Source organism: Cottoperca gobio, chromosome 10 (assembly GCF_900634415.1).
Source record: "Cottoperca gobio chromosome 10, fCotGob3.1, whole genome shotgun sequence".
Classification (NCBI taxonomy): domain Eukaryota; kingdom Metazoa; phylum Chordata; class Actinopteri; order Perciformes; family Bovichtidae; genus Cottoperca; species Cottoperca gobio.
The window spans coordinates 3817108-3833384 of record NC_041364.1 but is presented as its reverse complement, the minus strand read 5'-3'; the positions used below and the strand labels follow the sequence as shown (position 1 = coordinate 3833384).

Sequence of the window (16277 nt, the reverse complement as noted above, 5' to 3'; positions counted from 1 at the left end):
ATATAGATAAAAGTACATATATTAACTACTTTATGCTCAAACATGTTCATTATAGACAAAAGAACAAACAAACCTCATTACAGTTTATAACATGCAGGCTGCTCCTCCTAGGGCAGCGACTAATTGTTGAGTTTATGAGATTCCTCAAAGACCAAAGTGATGTCTGCAATGTTCTCGTTTAGTCTGATGGTCTTAAACCTTAAGATATTTCATTTGCGTCTGAGGAGTAATGCAGGAATAATGACTGAAAGGTGTTTCAGTTATCAAAACATTTGCAGATTAATTTTTACAGATGTAGTTCATCTCAATAATCGTTTCTTTGTTGTTCCTCAAACCTCCCCCTAACAAAACTATGAAGTCCCAAGTGACTCACACTCTCTAGAGTCAGTATACACTGAACTCCTCTTCGGTGCCTTCGGTGCACAGTAACAGTGAGAGCCCTCTTATGCAATATGCAGTCATATGTGTGCAACCCTCTCCCTCTCCCACTCCCTCTCCCTCTCTGGGGAAAAACTCCAAGAAGTGAGTATCCCCACAACAGTTCAGCAACAAGACACAGTCCAGCCCTGTTTAAGGATTCTGGATCCAGAGCTGCTGCTGCTGCACATCCACTGTATATGTACTTGGTATGGCTCCACCCGTAGCTCTGGCCCCCTTCCCCATAGAAATATGACATCCCAGTTCATGGAGGCCAGTTTTGTAGCCAGAGAGTTCAGCACACCACATCCTCCATCCTCTCTTAAACTATGGCAGTCTAACAATCCTCCCCAGCAAGACCCCAGAGGTATCGGCTCGGCCACCAGGCACATCGCTCTTAATGAGCCCCCTCCCTCCTCCTCTATTGGGAATCCAAACCAGGAGCCGTTAGCCCCAACAACATTATTGTAATTCTCAGAACGGTATTACTAGATCATTCTCAAAAACAGTGAGCGGGCAATTATGTATGACATTGACAAATAACTGCACAGGTATACTGCATCAGTAATGTTTGTATCATTAATGTTTGCACACGACTAGAGCTCCCTTTTTAAAGATGATGCTGCCAGGAAGACCATTGTGCCCATCAAAAATACAAAAATGAATGCAGCTTCTTAAGCTTCATTTATTTGTCCAGCAGCAGAAGAAGTTGCTGCATTTGACGATTCAACCAAGTCTTTCATTAATTTACCCAAAACAACTATTTGTTTTCTCTTAAAGTGGCTGGGAAAGTGGACAGACTTTGCAGCCACACTACAAATTACATGCAACTTCATTGATTTGTGTGGGTAAAGTGGGGTCACTGCAACAAAGAAAGGGCTATAGATAATAAAAACAAGAGCAGACATAGCATAATGCAGATAACAAACAATCACAACACAAATCAAAAGGTAAAAGGTAACAGTGTGCGACGAAGAAGGTGTTGCAGTGTTTCCTTCAACACAAGGCAGACGTACAAAAGAGGCTGATTGTCAATAAAAGCAAATGCAAATGTAAAATCCACAGGGGACATGTTGATGAGTCAGTGTGTGTTAGTGGGGAAAGTACGGATTAAAGCCCAAAACTTCTGGATGATCCTCCACACCCCCCACATGCTCATAGTACAGAAGCCTCTCTGCCGACGCTTCTCTAAAAGAACCTCTTAAATTTCATCAGCTCTTCTAAATAAAACTCAACATCCTGTCTATGGTGTCGTTCTCATGTGCACTCAGAGGGATGGACAGCAGTTTCTCAGAATTACTCTTTCAGCTGCTTCCTAATTGAGTTTTAGAAATATTCAGTAGTCATGGCAGGGCGATAAGATGGTCCTCGGAGACCTCACCCAGACTACGAATGTGAAATTGATAGTCTGCAGTAACAAAGGTCACCTGGAAGATTCAGTATCAATTACGACCAAAAGTCACGGGGTCTCACGAGAGTCACTCGGTTTCCGTAAACACAATACGTGGTGAAAATAAGACCTGTAGATCATTGCAATTAACCTTAGAGTAAGCTTTTAGAAAGAATGACAATGAAGAAGTGGAGCTTTCTACATCGACACATTGTAGTTTATTCAACATTCAACTCATTAGGACCAGAAGAGCTCATTCACAAAAACTAAAGCCAGCTACTTCACCTTTGCCCTCTCTGTTCGCTCTCCGGCTCAGCATCCACGTTACAGGTTCATCATACTGAAGATTGTCCCAGACTAATTAGCAGGAAGTGGAATATAAAACTCTTCAAAGATAATGGGCATTAAGGCTTGACTTAAAGTGCGGGCTTCAGTCAAACAGATGTGATGTTATGGGTCCAGCGTGGGTGCCAAATAAATATTGAGCAAAGCGTCTAGACTATAAACGTGTGCTGTTGTTTCTAGTCTGTCAGGGTAATATTGTAGAAGACAAGGCAGCGATGCAATGCTACAATAATCACCTCTCCGTTACTAAAAATGAGACAACAGTGTTTCTATTGGTTGGCTGTCCAACGCACAGGTCAAAGGTCAACAACGGTTGAAACATCTTTTATTTAATAGTCTTGTGGAGGAGTGAATGAGACAAAATGAATATTGACAGACAGATGCTCGTGTCGCTGTCAGAGGTTATTTGTTATTTCTGGTTGGTTGTCAATCTTTGGAGGGCAGGTCTTGCATAATATGAGCGTACAGGAGGGCAGAAGCCAAGTGAAGCGAGAGTAGAGGGATGTGGCGTGCTGCTGCAAACAACTCTTTGTGTGGAGATAATAACCTTCACTGTGAAGTATTTTAAGAGCTGGCGGCTACGCAGTTGAGTGTACGACATGGCTAGCTGAACCTACCTGGGCTTCAGGTTAGGGTTAGTTGTGGCTGTTGTAATGAACCATCCACAGCTATTAACAGAGACACTCTGTTTTAAAGTGCTGCTGGGGAGGGACACTATTGGAAAGGACGTTTCCAAAACCAGTAAAAGAAAATACTTATTAAGTAATAATATATAAATATGTATTTCGAAAAGTGGATTTCCACTTTTGTTCGGACTCTAATTTGCTGCATTCAGGAGCTTTTTAAATAAAAATCAGGTAGTGATGTGTTTAATATGACCACAAACACCAACCAGGGCTCATTTTGAACAAACAAAAGCAGAATTGGGTTCATAGCTTGAGCCATCAGACAAAGAAAACTGCAAACCCTTACACCTAATCAATACGTGTGTTTACACGTTTGTACGTCAGATAAGAAGGAGACTTTAGCAGGAAAGCTAATGTGGGTTGTTCAAAGTCTGTGGCTCGTGTGACCATTTGCTCTCAATATGATAGAACGCTGACATTTCTGCTTTATGCAAGATTCGATTGGCTGTATAAGGTTTCCATCTACGTAGACGGAGACCAGAGCTGTATTCCATCAAATGAATGCAACAAGGGGGATGGCGTTATGAAACACACAGTGGGACGAGTGATTTACAAAGCTCATTTGTTGTAGCAGACTTAATTTCAGTAGGACGTTAAGAGTGGCTCGTACTGTCCGGCAAAAGATTCAACTTTATTCCGTCTTTGAGGCAGCCTCTTACCATTCACTTGAAGGGTGTGGATCTGAGAGAGTTTCTCGTAGCCATCAGCATGACAGGTGTAGTTGCCCATGTGTGTGGTGGTCACCTTGGTGATGTACAGTGAGCCATCATCCCCAAAGTCCTGCCAGAGAGAGAAAGAGAAAGAAACCAGTCTTAATGACTTACAGAAAGTATGAGTGCGCTTGTTCCAACCGTGCAGCAGTGATGTTTGAAGGCATCTGAAGATGGGAATGCAACAAGCCTTCAGCGTGCAGATGAGAAGATACGTTTCATAGCGTCAGAAATGAGAAATATTACCATCGTCCAAAAAGGCACATTGTAGATTAACTTCCATTAATCTAAGTCAAAAAGCTATTTGGTGAAAACAGAAAACAGTTATTAAGGAAAATTGTTTTCTGGGACGTGTCATTTTTCCAATCAGAGGAAAGTGACTGAAGCTTTAATTGATTAGCATAGAAATGACACCGTCAGCTGCTTTCAAAACAAAAACAGGGCGATAAAGTGCTGCAGACGTGCAGTCAATCACAATACCTTCTACTGCTCATCGTCACAGAAGAGGAACAAATCCAAGTTGTTACCCTTTGGTTCACATGCAAGTCCCACAAATACACAAAACATGTTGCACGTCAGTTCTCATGTGGCGTCTTTAAAGCAAATGACAAAGATGCAATTAAAACAAAAACCTATGAAGTGCATGTCCATGACGTGAATTTAAGCAGAGCCAACTGTCGTGATTATTAAGCCAGAGAACGCAAAGAAAACGGTGCTGGACGAGAGAGCAAACTGAAGAAGTTATTCAGCTGTAGCGCAGACAGAAGCCCCCAAAGCTAATGAGCCCATTGACGGTGTGATGAATCCGTGTGACAAAGAGCCAATGTGTGCTACCTTTTTAAGCTCACGCTGCGGTAAAAATCCATCTTGGCGAGTCATTGTAATGACTCTTTTGTCTTATGGTGGTATTATGTTCATAGAAATTGCACAAAATGTTTTACTTCTATTCACAAACTTAAGAATAAAAGCTATTTGTTAATTATCCTCTGACTTAAAATTCATCACTCACTTGATGAAGGCCAAGTGCAAAAACATTCCTGATCGCTGTCGTGCATTAAGAATCATTCAGAGATATTTTAATGGTGTGAACCTGCGCTTAAGAATACCAATGAATCTGCCCTCGTGCTCCTCGCTGCTTATAACTGAACACAGCATTGTGTTATTAAAGAGACTCGGCACTAATGACCAGTCGTCTGTCAGAAGAGCTCACAACAAGAAAAGTGCATGTGATAGCTTTTAACACTTTGATCACATCTTTGCTGGCTGTTCATATCTTGGCATTCAGCTTCTCCTTAAATGTCTGCAGACAAGCGAGGAGTCAGCCGTAGTGTTTACAGGAACACGGTGTGTTTATCATTTCGTCCCCATGTGCTCCCATCTAACCTACGTTCTCGGTAACGGCTCGAGGTGAGTGAAGCATCAGAGCTTCACAATATGAGGGGAAATCGATGGTGCGTTTTGGCCCCTTGGGCTGAGAGCATATTGTGTCACCTTCTTAAATGAAAAATGAATGGGGGGGGGGGAGAAATGAAACTCAGAGGGGTGGAACGAGCCACCGCGGAGGCTGTCGACACGATTCCTCCACCTCACATCACCACCCGCACTTTAGCTATATCAGCAGCACCCAGCACCCTGCAGACAAAGCAGGCCAGGGTAAGAGTACTCACAGTGAAGGGAGACAAGGGCGGGTAGAGGTGGATTTACAAAGAGACCATAGCCCTCAAGAAACTATAATTAATAAAGCTGTCGGTGCCAGGTCACCTGAAAGGACACTAAAGAGCCACCTCATTGGATCGCTAAACTCTGGCAGTGACGAGGCGTTTCAGAAAATGGCCTCTGAAGAAGTTCCCAGCATGGCCTTGTGAAACTTTGTGAGAGGAACAAAATAAGTGAAAATACCCTGAGCGGGGAGAGAAACACGTTTCTCCAGAATGGCAGTATATTGAGGCAACACAACTCAAAATAATAAAGGGCTCGTCATTAAAGGGCAGGTTCACATGTTCTCACTTCCTCTGCTGCTATTTAACCACACAGAATGTTGGCGCTTTGTGTGCCAATGTTTTCTGCCTCCAACTCAATATAATGGAGTTATATTTGGAGTAATTCTATTTGTGCTGCTCAAGCTTTGAAAAATGACATTTAAAAAAGATTCTGCAGCATGTTTTTTGAGGAACGATGTTTCCCATTACTCTGCATGAATCATCCACAGCCCTCACTGTCAACAGTTTACACTACAACTACTTTTATACCGACGCAACAGTCCCAACAAAACGTGTTGACAGTGTTTACGTACTTCTGATTGAGTAATAGGCACAGTTTCTGGAAAGACATGTTGCTGTTGAATTTATTTGTTCCTATGCTGAGAGCATCACACACTCAATTCTCTTTATATAAATGAGCCAAACTATTGTCTCATTACTATGAGAAAAGCCAGTTGTTAGTATGCATTTGAAGATTTCAATCTACAATGGGACAGAAAGTGCCTTTTCATAGGATTTGTTAACAACAAAGATATACTAATAGTAAACCAGCCTCACTCTTTATCTTCAACCAGATTATATGTTTTGGATTAAAAGTAAAAAATAATTTGCATAATGCATATTCGAGCTGTGCATCATGCATGTGTTGTGGGCACCTTCACTAGCTTTGTGGGCTTTTTGTGAATGGAAAGGAAAAAATAAAGAGTGAAATGTCAGTCTGTTAGACAAAAGAACTAAATGCACCGTACCTGGGACGGGATCTGTTGGGGGAGTAAAACAGAGGTCAAACATTAAGACGTTTATTTCAATAAAAGCACAATGAATATAGATTTACAGGCAGACAGGTGACAGCACTGCTGGTGTTGTGGTGAGGAATCACATGATGTACAGTATTCACCTTAATGTAGATCGAATGTCAGGATACAATAGAACTAGTACAGATGAGTGTGGTTCTGGGTTCCCAGACCACATGATTAATTCAACAAAAACAAAACACCTTCTTGATTGACTGCGGAGATATAATAAAAACGGGCCAATGTGAAGATTCATGTGTTATCTAACATATATTGTTGCACAGTTTCCTCTGGAAGAGGCACAGGAAGACTACAAATCACTCCGATCAAAGCTAGCGGTAGATAATATGAATGATCACCACACTTAATGTTACATATGGTACATATCCACAATGCAGAGATAATGTTAAACCCACTAGAATAAGGCTCCAAACTATTTGGGAGATAAAAACAAATATTCCAAAGGACAAGATAAGAAGAGAGAAGATTCAGCTGCGTTATATCTATTCCTGTTGAAGCTGCAGACTTCAAAACAAATGTCCTGCATTCATTTCATTACTGAATTCAAAGATTTTAGTGCTTTATCACATACATTCTTTAACAGTGACCTTGCAAGGTGACTCGTCCAACGAGGACATATTAGTTCAAAAGTTGCTGCTTTAAACTTCACAATCTTTCTACAAAATATACTTGTGTTTTAAAAGAATTACAAAACATCAAATGTATTTTTCCTCTTCTGAATTAATTCCAGGACCACACACACACACACACACACACACACACACACACACACACACACACACACACACACACACACACACACACACACACACAGTTTTTGGCGTGTCCACTCAGGGAGGATTGAAATACTGACAGCCTTGGATGATGATGCAATAGCCAGCAACTGTCAACTTCACGGAATTACAGTAAGCTGCTTTGTCAAAATTTAGAGAGGCTCTATTGAACTCCGGGATACAAACGCACCACTGGGATTAATGCGCAAATCACTAAGTCTGAATGTCCACAAAATGTCTAAAATAACCACATTGTAACGCGGGATGGTCTGCAAGCTTACACTGCATAAACCTCCCATGTGTATTCACAGGAATATTACTCTAATTAAGGCTGGCAGTGGATGCTCACAAATATTAACAGCCTGCAATTATACAGAAGTTGTCTGCAAGGCAATTTAGAATTAGTCCGTGGATGCCAGGTGCAGACAAAATCCATTCTCCTCTCTGGAAGGAACAACAATGATTGACTGGAAGTCTAAGAGCCAAAAATAAATCTGGATTAAGTCGTGCAGCTAATGTTCCATTGGTACTTTCTCGTGGTGCTGCATGGTTTGCACACAGGTTCCTGATGAACCACAAGAGACTCATGCTGATTCACTCGCTGCTGGTGTTCGGTGTTCTGGAGGTAATCTTCACACTAGCAGAGGTTATGAACTCAGGCTTTGTTAAGTCACCAACAACATTTTTTTTTAATCTGACAATCACAGACCTCCAGGGTCAAAGTACAGCGAGTTCTCTCAGTATGTGGAGACAGATTAGTCCCTGTAGTGGTTTAACACAGTCCCACTTCATGAGGCTGCTCAGCCCAGCATGCCGTGTGCACCATAGAGACAGTGGCAGAGTGATTTTATGCAACAACATTAAATACAGGCAATATAAAAAGATCCTGGGGGTACCAAAGTGGTTCAAGGTTAATTAAAATGCTAGTGTTTGTTGCATCCTTCTTTCTGCTCTGTCTGCATGATGTTTAACTCAAGCTATGAGTTGCGTGGCGTGAAATCTAATTCTGATGTTTTCTCCAGGAGGATGATGGTTGCAAACCACAAAAGGACGAGCTTTGATTGAGTACCAACACAGCCTGTTCCTCTTTGCACTCAAGAAAGGGAGGGAAATAAAGCCTGTATGATTCCATAGTGAAAAGGTGGGAAAAAAAGACATTTAAATGCAAAATTATAGCAATTCTCAACAATTTTAAAAGATAAATGGTCCTTTTCAGGTCCTTGGTCTGTATGCTGTCGTTAGCGTCTTTGGCTATAATAGCATTAGTCAGCAGAAGCTTTTATCCCTCAGAAAATACACCTGTGCAAGATCTGATATTAGTCACGGGGAAACTGATGACTGTGTGTGAAGCACAGACAAAAGACCACCCCTGGTCGGGACACTGAACTCTGCTATGTGTCTACAGGCAAAGTCAGAAGATGAAACAGAAGCTAGTTCTAGTGAATCTGCAAAAAACTGAAAGAAGTAAAACAGTTCTTGTGTAAAAATATATGAAAGATAGATCAAAGCCTACGTTGACCTCACAAGACCTCGCATCTCTATTTCTTTCTCCCATAAAACCTCCAATAGATATTCTGAGTGTTTTCAAGAAATAATCTGAGTTGACACTTCTGTGTTTGTTACACCCAACACTTGCATTCATCTTTTTTGGGATGAATTGCCTAAAAGTGGTCATAATATATTATAGAAAATGATTGAAAAAAGCAAACGATGGGGAAGCCATTACTCTGCCTAAAAATGACTCCATGGCGTAGACGCCGCTCTTTATGGGAATCACATCATCAACAACCAGAACCAGCGCACTGGTTTAGAGCCAGTTGATGGTGCCAAGGATGACTGGCGACAGCTGGGCGCCTCTTACTCATTTTAAGGGTCATCAACATTTAATGTTACATTAGAGGCTTCGCTGGATCTCTCTTTATCTACTGAGACAGTGTTGACTTAATTATGCACAGCAGTATCACACTCATCTTGGTCAGCCTGACACAAGAGAGGAAAAAGGGTAACGCGAAAGAGGTCTGCCTTTTTTCTGTAGCTCGCCACGCAAGTATCCTTGTTCCTTTTGATGTGGATGAAAGTGACACAGATGTCTAGGGCTTGCATGCAGATTAATGCACGCGCACACAGACAGACAGACAGACAGACAGACAGACAGACAGACAGACAGACACACAGACAGACAGACAGACAGACACACACACAGACAGACACACAGACAGACACACCGACAGACAGACAGACAGACAGACAGACACACAGACAGACACACAGACAGACAGACTTACAGACACACCGACAGACAGACAGACAGACACACAGACAGACACACAGACAGACTTACAGACACACCGACAGACACACCGACAGACAGACTCACAGACACACAGACAGACACACCGACAGACAGACAGACAGACACACAGACAGACACACAGACAGACTTACAGACACACCGACAGACAGACTCACAGACAGACAGACTTACAGACACACCGACAGACAGACAGACAGACACACAGACAGACAGACAGACTCACAGACAGACAGACTTACAGACACACCGACAGACAGACAGACAGACACACAGACAGACACACAGACAGACTTACAGACACACCGACAGACACACCGACAGACAGACTCACAGACACACAGACAGACACACCGACAGACAGACAGACAGACACACAGACAGACACACAGACAGACTTACAGACACACCGACAGACAGACTCACAGACAGACACACCGACAGACAGACTCACAGACACACCGACAGACAGACAGACAGACACACAGACAGACAGACTCACAGACACACCGACATTTCAGACTCACAGACACACCGACAGACAGACAGACAGACACACAGACAGACACACTTACAGACACACCGACAGACAGACTCACAGACACACAGACAGACACACCGACAGACAGACTCACAGACAGACACACCGACAGACAGACAGACAGACTCACAGACTCACCGACAGACAGAAATACGCACATACAGTCTTTCACCGAGTTGTAAAAGTAGGTCCTTCCTCTAGGGCTGAACCCCTTTGGTATCCCCCTTCATCTTCTTTCTTTGTCTGAAATCCCTGTCCCTCCCAGCAGTCTCTAAACACAGACACCAAGAACACAAACTGACATCCTGGATTACTGTCAAACCTACAAAGCCGGCGCCAACAGTCAAATAAAATGTGCTGACAATCTGAACCTCTGCCAAAGAAATAAAGATGAAATATGACGAGAAAGAAATACAGGATGAAATTATCGCAAATTTACAGCTCTTGCTCTGAAGCAGTCGTTCAGAATTGACGACGCTTCACAACGTGAAAACACAATAATTAGACCTGAGCACTGCGTGTGTTAGAGCCATTCAACTATAATCCCATTATTTATCTACCTACCTATTAATTTATCTGTGCATCCACTACACACGTCTATCCATCCTACTCATTTACCCATTTATCTAACTATAAACAATAAAATCAGGGAGAGTGATGCTCTTACATTGATGTCTCCCAGGTTCAAGGAGTTCAGATATTGATGGTTCCTCTTCCACAATATAGGAGGCCTCCGCTCTCCTGTGATGGCACACGTCAATACGGCGCTCTGTCCGACCGTAACCGTGGTGACGCTCACTTTCTGATCGTCTGGAAGGTTAAGCAGGTACACATCTGTTGACGAGAGGAGATAACAAACACAATGTCAGACGGATCGTCTTAAGGAGACTCGATCAGTAACAATTCAAGATCTTTTTAACACTTTTAAATTGAGTAAAATCTCTGTACTGTACATCTGCAATTTGATGAACCTCTCTTTCTTGTAACAGCTCATAATTCAGAGGAGAAAAACCCACTGAGACACTTCACATTGCAAGAATTGACATCTTGTCTTAATGAAGCCTGAAAACAAGAACGCAACACAAGATTCTCTCAATTAGCTGCTGTCGTTATACAGGCAGCACAAATAATGCAATTTGCAAAGTAATGGGAAGGAATGAAGTTAAATGTTCTGTAAATACTTTGCATAATGTATGTATCGATACTATAATGGAGGTTTTACTTTATCCATCAGGTCTCTGAGGACTCTGGGTTCACCACTACACGATGTACCTCTTGTTTAGCTCACAGAACAGATGCTGCAGGTCTGATAACTGCTGAAACCTCACCTGAAGCGCGTTGCTTTGTAACTAGAAGTTGGAATATTTTTAACATGCTCGGTGCTCTGAGAGTTAAAAACAAGCTAGGCTCTCTACATTGTTGTAAAAGCCCATGAGTGCATCCTTTCTGATGAAAGCAACATGAAGGAGAAAAAAGCCTGCACTTCCAGAGAGGCTCCCCGCGGAGACACGGCCCTAGACCTCGATCAGAGTTGGCGTTTTGCTCGATTCAGTATTCCTGCAATACTTGACGTTTTTTGAAAACATGTTTGTGGTGATGATGAGATTTGGTTGTGTGATCTTTGGTTAATTTCTACTTAATACTGAGAGAAAATATTGCCACAAAGAAAAGCCTGGGTGGGTTGGTGAGAGGTCAGCGTGGCTATGGTTGGATAACGCCTTTTGTGTGTCCAGTATTTTGATGAGAAATTGAGTACAACGTACACTCATCCATTCTGTGGTGATATTATGTAACGCTGTCTGTGTGAGAGAATGCTTTTTAATCTTTCTCTTGGGTAATGAGCAACGGAGCAAAAGGAAACAGAGACTCAATTTGTTCTGCTCCTAAGGGCATGAAATACAAAACCTAATGAAAGAGCAGGTCCAGCAGACAGTGTTCACTCGCCACAGCCCAGAGAATCAGGATGAGAGCACCTTTAATTACAGCATGACACCGGTGGCCCTGTACCAATGGCTTCTCAATGCTTTCTTAACCTTCTCACTCATTTGCAGTGTTTGGTCCACTTGTTGTATCTTTGAACTGTGAACTCGGCTAACCCGTTAGATCCAGATCATTCAGACTGAGCCGTGAGACGACCCATACTTCTTTTCAGTGGGAAGCTCCAAGTTAAGACTTCTAATCTCTCATTTGGACCAATGAAACCCTGCTTAAACCCGGGAAAATCTCTGCCAGGATTACATCAAAATTAGAGGATTAATTAAACAGCCGTTTCTTCTGAGTGGAGTATAACTCTAAATTTGGATGATTATACTGTTAGTGGAGAGTTGATCCGACTCTATAGTTTGTGCTGGTGTTGTGTTGCTTTAGGGGAAAAACAATCCAGGAGCTTAACTGTTTGTTTTGATTATATAAACTGATTAAAAAACAACAATACAAAAAAATCCTGGAAAAGGTTTTTTTAAATACACTTTGCAGCACATATACGGTACTTTAACCACTTATTTATTTATTTATTACTTAAGAGTTGTGCATAATCCGCAGCTCTTTTGCATTTCCTAATTTTTCCTCTTTACTTTTATTATTATTTCTTATTAAAAGTATGACTGTAAACTGATCATTTTTCCTCTTCCTGCTGAAAGTATAACTATTGAGTGCATGGGGACCTATAAATGTAGGTGAAAACCACTTTTACACAGGCTGCTGCTTTTCAGATAAATTGGTGTATTTATTTGCATAAATATGTGAACTGTATTATGAGATGCTTTGGTTATTGTGTTTACCCAGAAGACCATATAACAAAAACAACTTTACTCACTGCTTTGTGGACAAAAACTCCTTAGAATTCAAGGCAACGACCCTTAATTCTGACCTCAAGAACAGTGTTGAGCCAACAGATTTGACAAAAATTGAACATCAGCTCCATGAAAGTAGTGATTATTGCTGTGATATTGCATCAGAATGCATCATATATAACAAGTGTTATTCTTATTGCGATGCACACTGCCATATACAACATATTGGAATATGAAGGAGTTGTGAATGATGTATGTGATCTTTAGATCTTATAATTTATTTTAAACTGTATTCAATAATTCTTGTGTTGTTTGGACATTGCACTTTTTTGTTTTGTGTTTAACTTTGATGTCAAATGTTTAAATATTATTCTGCATAGAAAGATCCACACACACAGACACACAGCAGGTTCAAACATTAATTAATGAGCCAATCATTCTTTCTTTTTCAAAAAGCAAACATGAGCTTATTCATGTATTAGTCTCTTTCATTGGTTGGTGATAGAAATGTCTTGTGATGGCCTGCACTGAGGGAAATTCCTCTTGTCATGAACATAACCCGTCACTTGTATTGATGTATGAAACAAAGGGTTTAAATGGTACATGAAAAGAAATAACCAACTTCATAAAGCGACTGAAACAGTTCCCCTGTGGACATCAAAATGTGACAGAGATCCTTTGATGGAGCACGTTTGATCGGTGAAGAGCTGTTTGTATGTAATAAAGACATGACCACGGCAGTCAGCAGGGCGACATGAGAGCCAACATGGACAGAGAGAAGAAATGAACTTCCTGCTTTCACAGGGCCTGATTAAAACTGTATCTTATCAAGTGAGGATACAGTGGGGCAACTTTAGTTCTGTTCAAGTTCAACTAAATGCTTCTTCCAGGGCTTACAGTTATGCTTCTGTATTCAGCTGTGATTCTAACCTAATAACACAACGACCCGTAACGCTTCAACAACGTGGATCTGCAGCCCGACATGGACATTGCACTCGTCTAAAATTAAACTCTGGTGGACTTTTCTCATCTGGCAGGAGTTAACAAATCAAGCACAAGCTGTCGTAACGTAAGGTGAGTAAGTGCTCCTTTCAGAAACTCTGAACTAAACATCATCAGACGTCTGGACTCTGTTCTTTCTGTGGTCTAAAATAATACAGACTGACGGAGGGAAAACATTTCTTTTTGTTAGAACAACTTGGGATTTATTTGTGTAGCTCTTGCTATCAGATATCGGTTCAGATAACATTGCAGTAAAAGTAACTGCTGTGATCGTGGAATATTTTAACGTTGCAAAAAAAACAAACACGGTCGAGTGGGGCAACAAACAAGTTGTTAACGAGCAGAGCATTTTGCCAATTAGTTAAAAACAAAAGTGAAAGCACCTGTATTGTTGCTAATGATGCCTCGTTGCCCAAGAGCAGCAGCAGCTAGTGCAGTAGGTTAAACAGGTATTTGGGTAATATTTTACACTCAGCGTCACATCTTCAGGTTCAGTGTAGATTTAAAGCACGTCATGCTTGAATGGAAGTTGTGTGTATGTCTACTAAATGAAAGTCAATTAACAGGAACCACAACATACAAATGCAAACCAATTAAGATGTCCAGCAAACAAAGACCTACGATGACCAAAGAAAATAATCCATAAATAGGACGATATGGAAAACAACACAGCAGGGGAAAGTAAAACACATTAAATCTACGCTGATGCAGAGAAGTGAAGACTTAAGGGAAATGGATTTTCAATCAGTTACACATGGCTAATCTGTGATCCTCCTCCTCCTCTGACACTGATAACACTATAGCCAGCGGATGAACACACCATGCTGCCACTTGGCGCTCTTTGATGTGGAGGTGGTGGTGGGTGGATGCGCTGACAAAAATCTCCTTCAATAATGTCCTAACCATTCAATTACAGCCCCCTTGTATCTTAATGCTTTTGGAATACGCTGCAAGCAACAAACTTGATTTGTTGCTGATCCCCAGGAGGGATAGAAATGTGTGACGGTAGAATTTAAAGACGAAAGTGGGCAGATTGACGGCTACACATGCTCCATCATAGCTTTAGCTGGTGGACGGAGGAAGGAGAGGAGGGAGGAGGGCTAGAATTCGACCTGAATGAGAAACTCCTCAGACAGATGGGAGTCTGGGCTGTTGGAGCCGACTCAAACACTTTGAGTCCAGCACCTCCTCTGTGAAAGATTCATCAGAGGAGGGAGTGGCCTTGGCTCCTCTTTTTTGTCTGATTTGAGGCGTAAGGGACTCAGCCCTCTGGGAAGGATCAACCTTCACCATCCAACCTATAATTAGTGATTAACGGTGAAGTCCAGACTTTTGATTTACTCTGCTCTGCTCCCAGAATGGGATGTTGGTCAGTGCCACGGCGAGAGTTAAATCACCTATTGCACTAGAGGCAACAAGCTTGTCAGAGAAAATAGCCTGGGCCTGCAGGATGTTGCGAGGGGCCGGCTGCATGAAGACAAATTGCACTAAGGTTGCTTAGCCAACCCCCTTACTCCATCCTCCATCATGCTCTATCGCTCTCTTTCTCCAACACATGCTCACTTGCTCTGTCTCCCTTCACCAAGTCTCCCATTCCTCTCTCTCCCTCTCAATGAGGTTCAATATTAAGGCTGAACGGTTGTGTAACCCCAATTGCTTTCAGTTTGACATTTTGAAGTGGAGATAAAAGCATTTTCCCGATGCCGAGTATTCATAGCCCAAATGCAAAGACTCAAAAAGGGGGGGGGGGGGGACGACGACACACCCCAAAAACAGAATACACTCATGTTAACACTCATTGATCTCTGATGGTGGAGTTGATTTGTGCAAACGTTCTCCCAAAGCAACAAGAATGGTTTCTGTTTTTGATACCAAAGACGAGCGACTCTGAGGACATAAATGTTTGACAGAGAAAAACATAGTTTCAACGTTGAAACACTCCTCTTTGTCATTTCTGTTTTTAATGTTGAACAGTAAAACTTGCCACAGTACTAAACAAAATGCACCCCTGCTGTGCAAGAAGACAAAAACAGCAACATTTATCAGCTTGTGTTTCCCACAGGATGCTGTGAGACTGTGGGGGGTGGACCTTGGTCCATCTAGGGGGCCTGGGGGCCATGCTCCCTCAGAATGTTTTATATATTTTAAAGTTAAATGCATTAATCTGGTGCACTTTGTAAGCAAAACTGTGCATAAAAAAGATTAGTAATCTGTATGAATGGTGACGACAACAAAAGACGCCAAACCCTCAAAGCATGGTTAAAGAGACATGCTCTGTGTTTCAAGACGGGTTGGGGGGGGGGTTGCAGACATCGCTGCGGTCGGATCGGCAAGTCCACGACCACAGGAAGGTTTGGGTGAGGGGTCCATGAGCCACCTTCACACAGCGCCTTTCAAAGCCGACATAGAGCCACACTCGCAGCGCAAAGCGGGAACAGCTGACCCACTGAGAGGTGTAAAACTGTGGTGGGACAAATTAGACTCTGGCGGGACGCCACAGTCAAGGTAATTAATGG

The 16277-nt window shown here is 42.1% G+C and overlaps 1 protein-coding gene across 3 annotated transcripts in view; it reads right to left on the bottom strand.

Annotated features, from left to right (window-relative positions):
• fstl5 (follistatin-like 5) overlaps positions 1 to 16277 on the bottom strand; it is a 132699-nt gene that overhangs the window by 35645 nt on the left and 80777 nt on the right. For 2 of the 3 annotated variants that reach the window (XM_029441467.1, XM_029441469.1), the window contains exons 7-9: positions 10635 to 10801; positions 6277 to 6288; positions 3498 to 3618 (exon numbers count right to left, since the gene is read on the bottom strand). In XM_029441467.1, coding sequence (XP_029297327.1) covers positions 3498 to 3618; positions 6277 to 6288; positions 10635 to 10801 — 300 coding nt within the window. The remainder of the gene's footprint in view (positions 1 to 3497; positions 3619 to 6276; positions 6289 to 10634; positions 10802 to 16277) is intronic. The other variant, XM_029441468.1, reaches the window with a different exon arrangement.